General features: G+C 44.5%; 1 protein-coding gene across 4 annotated transcripts in view; it reads right to left on the reverse strand.

Annotated features, from left to right (window-relative positions):
- The window catches only part of DENND4A (DENN domain containing 4A), a 193,521-nt gene that overhangs the window by 162,849 nt on the left and 18,612 nt on the right, over positions 1-12,060 (reverse strand). The window contains exon 1 of one of the 4 annotated variants that reach the window (XM_073568880.1): positions 993-1,178. The exons of 1 other annotated variant lie outside the window; for it this stretch is intronic. Coding sequence is in view for 1 of the 3 variants with exons in the window: in XM_073568878.1 (XP_073424979.1) it covers positions 919-977 (59 nt within the window). In the remaining 2 variants the exon portion in view is untranslated. 2 more of the 4 variants (XM_073568878.1, XM_073568881.1) reach the window with 2 other exon arrangements.

Here is a 12,060-nt window from a genome sequence, read left to right on the forward strand (position 1 = left end):
TTTAATCTGCAAATCACTTCATTATGTTGCCTGGAAAAAAAACAAAACATCACAGCAATGTTCCAGTCAGTCGAGGTCTTGCTTCTGTCTACTGAGCCGCAGACATTAAATAAAAATCGACCTTGGCCGACCATCTAGCGAGTGTGGGGGCGAGAAGGATCCGGCCTGATGCGACAAGTCGCTGGCAGAGATGTCTCTCACAGAGGACACCGGAGCGCTCTGCTAGTAGATGTGATCGGCCTCACTCTATACACGGGACGGGAGCGATGCCCACCACATCCAAGTGGCCAGAAGTGTGCCCAGCACATACCTGTGGGCGTGTGACTGGCAGTGCGCTTGTTGTAAGGGTCAGGCTACTGTCACATAGGGCGACTGCACGCTTTCAGCCAGAGAGGACAGCACTTTTAACTTGCTGCCTGTTGTCAAGTGCAATCCTACTCCAGCAATCACATCAAGTCATAACAGAGAGGTGGGAAAGCAGAGAACAATAAGACACCAGTGACAGCAGCAGTGCATGCTGGGAAGTGAGGAGGGGAGTCCCAGCACCTACAGTGCTGACAGAATGCTGGCAAAGCGCAAACAGGCACCCAAAGAAAGAACACAACGGCTGGTCACACTTCAAGACTGGAGGGCCGGCAGACCCAGCACAGGGAGGAGCAGACCCTCACCACTCATTTATCCCCCCGGGCCCCAGCTACACATCGCGTCACGTACTGCTGTCACTAAGAAACCCCGTGATACATGTCTGACAACCGTAAGTCACGACTGACTATCGCGCTGTGACCCCCCCTCCCCCCGTAGTCAGAGTAACTGTCACAGGGATAATACAGGGGGAGGGAGCGGGTCCTGTCATGGATGTCAGCAGCCTCCGTCCCGTTATCCGCAGCCTCATCCTCCCTCCTATATGAGGACAATCACCTGCACCTCTCCCCCTCACACAACGGACCGTGCTCTGACCACGCCCTTTCCCCCGGCATGTTGGGCGCTCTCACCTCCGCCGGGCTCTCTCCCGGTGCTCAGCGTCTCCCGCTGCCTCCCCACGCCATCTTGTGTTTGGACCACTGGTGGGAGGGGCATGAGTGTCACGTGACGGTAGGGCTGGAGACACGTGACTCTGAGTCCCTCCCACACATGTGACGTCATCCTCGGAGGGGCACGCGACGTGAGACGTAGATGTGCTCCGTGGTCTGTGCACCGCTCCGCTCAGTCACCTGCACGCTGTGGTCACTGTAAAGAGGCTGGGTACTGAGCCTGGGTACTGAGCCTGGGTGATGCGTCCGGTCAGAGCAGCGCTTACAGGCAGGGGCGGACATAGAAATCATGGGGCCCCATAGCAGGAACAACAAAAAATAAATAACATTGGGTGGGGGTTACAGAAGAGCACAGCTCACAAACATGCAGGCCTAACAAAGTAATGGTTCTCTTGCTGAAGCCTAAAATTCCCTTTCCATTGCCCCCATAAAGTATGATGCCTACAGCAGTGCCCCCCAAACACAGCATCATGTCCCCAAAGTGAGTTCCTCCACACACACAGTATAGTGACCCTACTGCACCCCACCAAAGCATGATGACCCCACACAGCCGTCCATGCAGTCGCATGGGCCTACCTATAGCATATTGGCCCCACACTGTATAATGACCCCCGCTAGCACTCCAAGCAGTATAATGGCCCCACACAGCCCTCTGCACACTGATGAATTCCATGCTAACCTTCACTCTGTGTAATTGCTTCCATACAATGTAATAGACTTTCACATAGCCCTTCATAGATTATAATTGCCCCACATAGCCCCCCATATAGTATAATGGCCCCACATAGCCCTCCATACAGTATAATGGCCCCACATAGCCCCCCATACAGTACAATGGCCCCACATAGCCCTCCATACAGTATAATGGCCCCACATAGCCCCCCATATAGTATAATTGCCCCACATAGCCCCCCATATAGTCCTCCATACAGTATAATTGCCCCACATAGCCCCCTATACAGTATAATGGCCAACATAGACCTCCATACAGTATAATGGCCCCACAAGGCCCCCCATATAGTAACATAGCCCCCCATACAGTATAATGGCCCCACATAGCCCCCCATATAGTATAATGGCCCCACATAGCCCTCCATACAGTATAATTGCCCCACATAGCCCCCCATACAGTATAATGGCCCCACATTGCCCTCCATACAGTATAATGGCCCCACATAGCCCCCCCAGATAGTATAAATGCCCCACATAGCCCTCCATACAGTATAATGGCCCCACATAGCCCCCCATATAGTATAATGGCCCCACATAGCCCCCCATATAGTATAATGGCCCCACATAGCCCCCCCATATAGTATAATGGCCCCACATAGCCCCCCATATAGTATAATGGCCCCACATAGTCCCACATACAGTATAATTGCCCCACATAGCCCTCCATACAGTATAATGGCCCCACATAGCCCCCCATATAGTATAATGGCCCCACATAGCCCTCCATACAGTATAATTGCCCCACATAGCCCCCCATATAGTATAATGGCCCCTCATAGCCCTCCATACAGTATAATGGGCCCCATAGTTCTCCATACAGTATAATGCACCCCATAATCCCCTATACAGTATTCTGGACACCACAATGTACTCACTGATTTAAAACAAAAAACAATACCTCCTACTCGTTTCTCCTCTGCTTCGGTCTCTGCAGCGAGTATCCTGAAACGTCACACATCTCAGCAGCAGCGGGCACCATGTAGTGATGTCATCCCACCCACTGCGCTGAGACGTCAGATGCCGAGAAAGACTTTTAACTGTATCGGCACCCAGGACCTGGCACCGAGGCCCCTTCGCTGACAGGCTCCATAGCAGCCACGTGGCCTGCCGCCATTGTTGGTACACCACTGCTTACAAGCTTTATAGCAAGCAGCATGTAAGTGCTGCGCCCCTTTCCTCATGGATCGGCCACCTCTTATAGACTGCAGAGGTGGCGAGTAACTTGAGCAACGATCTGTAAACTATAGAATTTAAAATCCCTCAATTCTTGAGAAAAAAAGGATTTTTAAATAAGAAGGAAAATGCAAATTTTCTTATTTAATATTGTTTTACAATTGTAATTGTTTAACAAGATGAGAAAACCCCCTTTACCCCCAAGGGTGGGTTGCACGTTCATGACCGGGCCAATTTTTACAATTCTGACCACTGTCCCTTTATAAGGTAATAACTCTGAAATACTTCCATGGATCCCGGTGATTCTGACATTGTTTTCTCGTGACATATTGTACTTCATGTTAGTGGTAAAATTTCATTCATATAACTTGCGTTTATTTGTGAAATAAAAAACAGAAATTTGGCGAAAATTTTGCAATTTTTTTTCCAACTTTGAATTTTCATGACCTTAAATCACAGAGATATGTCACACAAAATCCTTAATAAGTAACATTTCCCACATGTTTACTTTACATCAGCACAATTTTGGAACCAAAATTTTTTTTCGTTCGGAAGTTATAAGGGTTAAAAGTTGACCAGCCATTTCTCATTTTTGCAACACCATTTTTTTTTTAGGGACCACATCACATTTGAAGCCACTTTGGGGGGTCAATATAACAGAAAATACCCAAAAGTGACACCATTCTAAAAACTGCACCCCTCAAGGTGCTCAAAACCACATTCAAGAAGTTTATTAACCCTTCAGGTGCTTCACAGGAATTTTTTGAATGTATAAAAAAAGGAACATTTAACTTTTTTCACAAAAAAATTACTTAAGGTCCAATTTTTTTTATTTTCCCAAGGGTAACAGGAGAAATTGGACTGCAAAAGTTATTGTGAAATTTGTCCTGAGTACGTTGATAACCCATATGTGGAGGGGGAACCACTGTTTCGGCGCATGGCAGAGCACGGAAGGGAAGCAGCGCCGTTTGACTTTTTCAACGCAGAATTGTCTGGACGCCATGTCGCGCTTGTAGAGCCCCTGATGTGCCTGAACAGTGGAAACCCCCCAATTCTATCTCCAACCCTAACCCCAACACACCCCTAACCCTAATGGGAAAATGGAAATAAATACATATTTTTTTATTTTATTATTTTTCCCTAACTAAGGGGGTGATAACGGGGGGTTTGATTTACTATTTATGGCGGTTTTTATTTTTGGCGGCTGTCACACACTAAAAGATACTTTTTATTGCAAAAAATAGTTTTTGCATCACCACATATTGAGAGCTATAATTTTTCCGTATTTTGACCCACCGAGTCATGTGAGGTCTTATTTTTAGCAGGATGAGTTGCCATTTTTATTGGTACCATTTTCGGGCACGTGACTTTTTTTATCACTTTTTATTCCAATTTTTGGGACGCAGAATGAACAAAAACCAGCAATTCATCAATTTCTTTTCGGGGGGGGGGCGTTTACACCGTTCCGCGTGTGGTAAAATTGATAAAGCGGATTTATTCTTCGGGTCAGTACGATTACAGTGATACCTCATTCATATAATTTTTTTATGTTTTGGCGCTTTTATACAATAAAAACAATTTTATATAAAAAAATAATTATTTTTGCATCGCTTTATTAACCCCTTCACCCCCAAGGGTGGTTTGCACGTTCATGACCGGGCCAATTTTTACAATTCTGACCACTGTACCTTTATGAGGTCATAACTCTGGAACGCTTCCATTGATCCCGGTGATTCTGACATTGTTTTCTCGTGACATATTGTACTTCATGTTAGTGGTAAAATTTCATTCAAATAACTTGCGTTTATTTGTGAAAAAATGGAAATTTGGCAAAAATTTTGAAAATTCCGCAATTTTCCAACTTTGAATTTTTATGCCCTTAAATCACAGAGATACGGCACTCAAAAAACTTGATAAGTAACATTTCCCACATGTTTACTTTACATCAGCACAATTTTGGAACCAAAATTTTTTTTTGTTAGGAAGTTATAAGGGTTAAAAGTTGACCAGCGATTTCTCATTTTTACAACACCATTTTATTTTTAGGACCACATCACATTTGAAGCCACTTTGAGGGGTCTATATGATAGAAAATACCCAAAAGTGACACCATTCTAAAAACTGAACCCCTTAAGGTGCTCAAAACCACATTCAAGAAGTTTATTAACCCATTAGGTGCGTCACAGGAATTTTTTTGAATATTTAAAAAGAAATGAACATCTAACTTTTTTTCACAAAAAAAATACTTCAGGTTCAATTTTTTTTATTTTACCAAGGGTAACAGGAGAAATTGGACTGCAAAAGTTATTGTGCAATTTGTCCTGAGTACGCTGATACCTGATTTGTGGGGGGGAACGACTGTTTCGGCGCATGGCAGAGCTCAGAATGGAAGGAGCGCCGTTTGACTTTTTCAATGCAAAATTGGCTGGAATTCAGATCGGACGCCATGTCACGTTTGGAGAGTCCCTGATGTACCTAAACAGTGGAAACCCCCTACAAGTGACCCCATTTTGGAAACTAGACCCCCCAAGGAACTTATCTAGATATGTGGTGAGAACTTTGAACCCACAAGGGCTTTACAGAAGTTTATAACGTACAGCGGTACAATTAAAAAATCATATTTTTTCCACAAAAATGATCTTTTCACCCCAATTTTTATTTTCCCAAGGGTAACAGGACCCTAAAAGTTATTGTGCAATTTGTCCTGAGTACGCTGATACCCCACATGTGGGGGTAAACCACTATTTGGGCGCATGGCAGAGCTCGGAAGGGAAGCAGCGCCATTTGACGTTTTTGGCTGGAATTGAGATCGGACACCATGTCGCGTTTGGAAAACCCCTGATGTACCAAAACAGTGGAAATCCCCCACAAATGACACCATTTTGGAAACTAGACCCCCTAAGGAACTTATCTAGATGTGTGGTGAGAACTTTGAACCCCCATGGGCTTCACAGAAGTTTATAACATAAAGCCATACAATTAAAAAATCATATTTTTTCCACAAAAATGATCTTTTCACCCTCAATTCTTATTTTTCCAAGGGTAACAGGACCCTAAAAGTTATTGTGCAATTTGTCCTGAGTACGCTGATACCCCACATGTGGGGGTAAACCACTATTTGGGCGCATGGCAGAGCTCGGAAGGGAAGCAGCGCCATTTGACGTTTTTGGCTGGAATTGAGATCGGACACTATGTCGCGTTTGGAAAACTCCTGATGTACCAAAACAGTGGAAACCCCCCACAAATGACACCATTTTGGAAACTAGACCCCCTAAGGAACTTATCTAGATGTGTGGTGAGCACTTTGACCCCCCCCAGTGCTTCACAGAAGTTTATAATGCCCGGGCGTGAAAATAAATAATTCATATTTTTTCCACAAACATGATCTTTTAGTCACCATTTTTTTATTTTCCAAAGGGTACCAGGAGAAATTGGACCCCAAAAGTTGTTGTCCAATTTGTCCTGAGTATGCTTATACCCCATATGTGGGAGAAAACTACTGTATGGGCACACGTTGGGGCTCGGAAGGGAAGTAGTGACGTTTTGGAATGCAGACTTTGATGGAATGGTCTGCGGGTGTCATGTTGCCTTTGGAGAGCCCCTAATGTACCTAAACAGTGGAAACCCCCCACAAATGACACCATTTTGTAAACTAGACCCCCCAAGGAACTTATCTAGATGTGTGGTGAGCACTTTGAACCCCCCAGTGCTTCACAGAAGTTTATAACGCCCGGGCGTGAAAATAAAAAATTCATATTTTTTCCACAAACATGATCTTTTAGTCACCATTTTTTTATTTTCCCAAGGGTACCAGGAGAAATTGGACCCCAAAAGTTGTTGTCCAATTTGTCCTGAGTATGCTGATACCCTATATGTGGGTGAAAACTACTGTATGGGCACACGTCGGGGCTCGGAAGGGAAGTAGTGACGTTTTGGTATGCAGACTTTGATGGAATGGTCTGCGAGTGTCATGTTGCCTTTGGAGAGCCCCTAATGTACCTAAACAGTGGAAACCCCCCACAAATGACCCCATTTTGAAAACTAGACCCACTAAGGAACTTATCTAGATGTGAGGTGAGCACTTTGAACCCCCAAGGGCTTCACAGAAGTTTATAATGCCAGGGCATGAAAATAAAAAAATGGTATTTTTTCCAGAAACATGATCAATTAGTCCCCAATTTTTTCATTTTCCCAAGGGTAACAGGAGAAATTGGACCCCAAAAGTTGTTGTCCAATTTGGCCTGAGTACGCTGACACCCCATATGTGGGAGAAAACTACTGTATGGACACACGTCGAGGCTCGGAAGGGAACCAGTGACGTTTTGGAATGCAGACTTTGATGGAATGGTCTGCGGGTGTCATGTGCGTTTGGAGAGCCCCTGATGTACCTAAACTATTGAAACTCCCCACAACTGACCCCATTTTGGACACTAGACCCCCCACGGAACTTATCTAGATGTGTGGTGAGCACTTTGAACCCCCAAGTGCTTCACAGAAGTTTATAACACTCGGACGTGAAAATAAAAAAATCATTTTTTTCCACAAAAATGATATTTTTGCCCCCAATTTTTTATTTTCCTAAGGGTAACAGGAGAAATTGGACCCCAAAAATTGTTTTGCAATTTGTCCTGAGTAGGCTGATACCCTACATATGGGGGTAAAACACTGTTTGGGCGCATGGCAGAGCTTGGAAGGGAAGGAGCACCATTTGACTTTTTCAACTCAGAATTGGCTGGAATTGAGATCAGACGCCATGTTGCATTTGGAGAGCCCCTGATGTGCCCAAACAGTGGAAACCCCCAATTATAACTCCAACCCTAACCCCAACACACCCCTAACCCTAATCTGAGCCCTAACCCTAGCCCTAACCCTAACCCTAGCCCTAACCCTAGCCCTAACCCTAGCCCTAACTCTAGCCCTAACCCTAAGGCTGTGTGCACACGCTGCGGATTTTACTGCGGTTCCGCAGCGGTTTTGGCTGCTGCGGACCCCAGTACCATGATTCCCTATGGGAATCAAAAACCGCAGTGCAGACGGTGCGGAATTTTCCGCGCGGATTATCTGCGGTTTTCAATCTGCAGAAAGAATTGACATGTCAATTCTTTCTGCGGATTCTCCTGCTGTTTGCCATCTCCTCTAATGAGGAGATGAAAAACCGCAGGACAAAACTGCAGAGCAATCAGCAGGTAAAACCGCAGGTCTTTTGACCTGCGGTTTCACCTGCGGATTTTACAAAATCCGCGCAGATGAATCCGCACCTAATCCGCAGCGTGTGCACACAGCCTTACCCTAACGGGTAAATGGAGATAAATACTTTTTTTTTAGTTTTATTATTTTTCCCTAACTAAGGGGGTGATAACGGGGGGTTTGACTTACTATTTATGGCGGTTTTTATGTTTGGCGGCTGTCACACGCTAAAAGACGCTTTTTATTGTAAAATAGTTTTTGCATCACCACATTTTGAGAGCTATAATTTTTCCGTATTTTGACCCACTGAGTCATGTGAGGTCTTATTTTTTGCGGGACGAGTTGACGTTTTTATTGGTACCATTTTCGGGCACGTGACATTTTTTGATCGCTTTTTATTCCTATTTTTGGGACGCAGAATGAACAAAAACCAGCGTTTCATGAATTTCTTTTGGGGGGGTGCGTTTACACCGTTCCGCGTGTGGTAAAATTGATAAAGCGGTTTTATTCTTTGGGTCAGTAAGGTTACAGCGATACCTCATTTAGGTCGTTTTTTTATGTTTTTGTCGGTTTTATGCAATGAAAACTATTTTATATAAAAAATAATTATTTTTGCATCGCTTTATACTGTTAGCTATAATTTTTTTATTTTTTCGCTGATGATGCTGTGTGGTGGCTCGTTTTTTGCGGGACAAGATGACGTTTTCAGCGGTACCATGGATATTTATATGCGTCTTTTTGATCGCGCGTTATTACACTTTTTGTTTGGCGGTATGATAATAAATCATTATTTTTTGCTTCGTTTTTTATTTTTATTTTTTAAGGGGTTCGCTAAACGGGTTAACTAATGGGACAGTTTTATAGGGCGGGTCATTACGGACGCGGCGATACCTAATATGTGTACTTTTATTGTTTTTTTTTATTATTATTTTCAAAAAATGAATTTATTGGGGAATATTTTTTTTTTTTTTTACTAATTTATTTGGCAATTTTTTTAAATTTATTTTTACATTTTTTTTAATTTTTTTTTTACTTTATTACATAGTCCCAGGTGGGACATCACTGTCCTGTGACAGATCGCTGATTTGTCACATCACAGATCACTGTGACAGATCAGCAATCTGTCACAGGCATTGAAGCAGACTTCCTCTTGCCTGCGCTTTGCAGGCACTGAGGAAGCCAGCTTCCTCAGGTCCCCGAAGGCCCCCGTCACCATCTTGGATTCGGGGGCCTGGAGGATAGGAGCCCCCCGCAGCAGCGCTGCACATTGCGCTGCCGTGGGGGGCTCAGGGAAGCACGGAGGGAGCCCCCTCCCTGCCGATGCTTCCCTTTAACTCCCGGTACACCGCGATCATGTTTGATCGCGGTGTGCAAGGGGTTAACGTGTCGGGGGCGGTCCGTGACCGCCCCTGACACATAGTGCCGGATGTCAGCTGTGATAATCAGCTGACACCCGGCCGCGATCAGCGGCGCTCACCACGTGGGCGCTGTGATCGCGGTAGACGTACTATCCCGTCCACGGTCATACGGGCCCGGGTACCGTGGACGGGATAGTACGTCGGATGTCAGGAAGGGTTTAAGCGAGCTATAACTTTTTTATTTTTTCGCTGATGATGCTTTATGGTAGCTCGTTTTTTTGTAGGACAAGATGATGTTTCCAGCGGTACCATGGATATTTATATGCGTGCGTCTTTTTGATCGTGTGTTATTGCACTTTTTGTTTGGCAGTATGATGATAAAGCATTGTTTTTGCCTTTTTTTTTGAAGGGGTTCACTATAGGGGTTAACTAGTGGGACAGTTGTATAGGGTGGGTTGTTACTGACGCGGCGATACTAAATATGTGTACTTTTATTGTTTTTATTTAAATTTACATAAAGAAATGAATTTATTGGGGAATGAATTTTTTGTTCTTTATTTAGGAATTTTTAAAAAATTATTTTTACACATGTTAATTTTTTTTTTTTTACTTTATTACATTGTCCCAGGGGGGGACATTACTATATAAAGTCAAATCTCTGATCTAACACTTTGTACTGCACTGTGTCAGATCAGCGATCTGACAGTCAGTGCAGGGGGCTTGCTGGTGCCTGCTCTCAGCAGGCACTGAGAACCACCTCCCTGCAGGACCCGAAAGGACCCTGTGGTCATCTTGGATCCGGGGGCCTGCAGGGAGGAGGCCCTCGGAATAACGCGATCACATTGCGTTCTGAGGGTCTCAGGGAAGCACGCAGGGAGCCCCCTCCTTGCGCGATGCTTCCCTATGCTCCCTATGCCCTCGTAACACTGCGATCATGTTTGATCACAGTGTGCCAGGGGTTAATGTGGTGGGAGTGGTCCGTGACTGCTCCTGGCACAGTGCCGGGTGTCAGCTGTGATAATCAGCTGACTCCCGGCCGCGATCAGCTGCACTCCCACCGTGAGCACAGGTGATCGCTATGATGTATTATCCCGTCCATGGGCATTAAGGCCCAGGGCACATGGACGGGATAGTACTTCAAACTATTCGGGAAGGGGTTAAATCTTTATTGGGAGAGATAGAAAGCCGATTCTGCAGCTGTTGGGTGTCTTTTCTATTTTTTTTTCATTGTAGATTTAACACTATTCGCATGCTGCATAAATTAAGTGTAACTTTATTCTGTGCGTGGGCTTACGACGATACCAGATGCGTATGGTTGTATTATATGTTGCATAAATACTGTATGAAATCATTTTTTAGTGTTGTCATGTTCCATCAGTGCAGCTGTGGCAGGACAGTAGTTTTCATTGGCGCCATTTGGTGGTATGTACCGTATTTCTTTTTTACCACTTTTTATTACACTATTTGTGAAGTAAAAACACACAAAAAAAACCTCCAACAATTCTAGATTGTGTTAAGATTTTTGTAAACACATTTCACCATTTTTTTATAAATTATTTGTTATTTTTAAAGAGAACCTGACACATGCTGCATGAATCACAGGCATGTATCATCCACTGGCTATATGATCTCACTCAGAAATGTTTGACTGTAGTCGGACAGGCAGGTTCCCGGCATCTTCACCTCGTCTGCTACCATGAAGTAACAGACCTTACCCTATGCACACATATGGAGAGAACCATCACTCAAGTGGATGGGCTGGGAGAAGACGGTGGGGACCTGCCTATCCGACTTGTGTACAGCACAATTCAGTCCCCAGCAGCTTTTAAAGGAAACCTGGCAGCTGGCGTTCCATGGGCAGAATGTATCAGACAGTGGCTGTGGCGTTTGAGGGAAAAATATAGCTTAAGATTCTCAATTGGATTAAGGTTTGCACTTTGACTAGGCCACTTCAAAATTTTTTCACGTTTCCCCTTAAACCACTTAAGCGTTGATTCAGTAGTATGCGTTGGGTCATTGTCTTGTTGGAAGGTGAACCTCCATCCCAGTCTCAAATCACTGGTTTTCTTAAGAATATCCCTGTATTTCATACCATCGTCACCTCAACTCGGATCATTTTAACTGCACTTGCTGCCAAAAAGCATCTTCAAAGCATGATGCTGCCACCACCATGTTTCACTGTGGGAATGGTGTTCTTGGGGTGATGAGCTGTGTTGGTTTGGTGCCAGACATCACGTTTATCTCGGTGGCCAAAAAGTTCAATTTTGACCTCATTTGACCACAGCACCTTCCTCCATACATCTGGGGAGTCTCCCTCATGTCTTTTTGCAAACTCAAAGCGAGCCTTACAATTTTTGTGTGTAAGTGAAGGCTTTTTTCCTGCACACTGTTCTGTAACATTTCCCTTTCTTTTACGTCTGGGGAGCCTTTTTTTCTTAGTCCATTTATTTTTTGGTTCTCTGTATTTCTCTCTGTCTATCTCATGTGAACATGTTTAGTTTTTTGCCCTGAGTTCTCGTGTCTCCTTACACTCTCTCCTTTTCCTTTGCAGGATTTGCGTCGCAGCCTCCCTTCGGGTT

The sequence above is a fragment of the Dendrobates tinctorius genome, unplaced genomic scaffold (assembly GCF_039654945.1).
Source record: "Dendrobates tinctorius isolate UK_male_01 unplaced genomic scaffold, ASM3965494v1 ptg000022l, whole genome shotgun sequence".
NCBI classification, from domain to species: domain Eukaryota; kingdom Metazoa; phylum Chordata; class Amphibia; order Anura; family Dendrobatidae; genus Dendrobates; species Dendrobates tinctorius.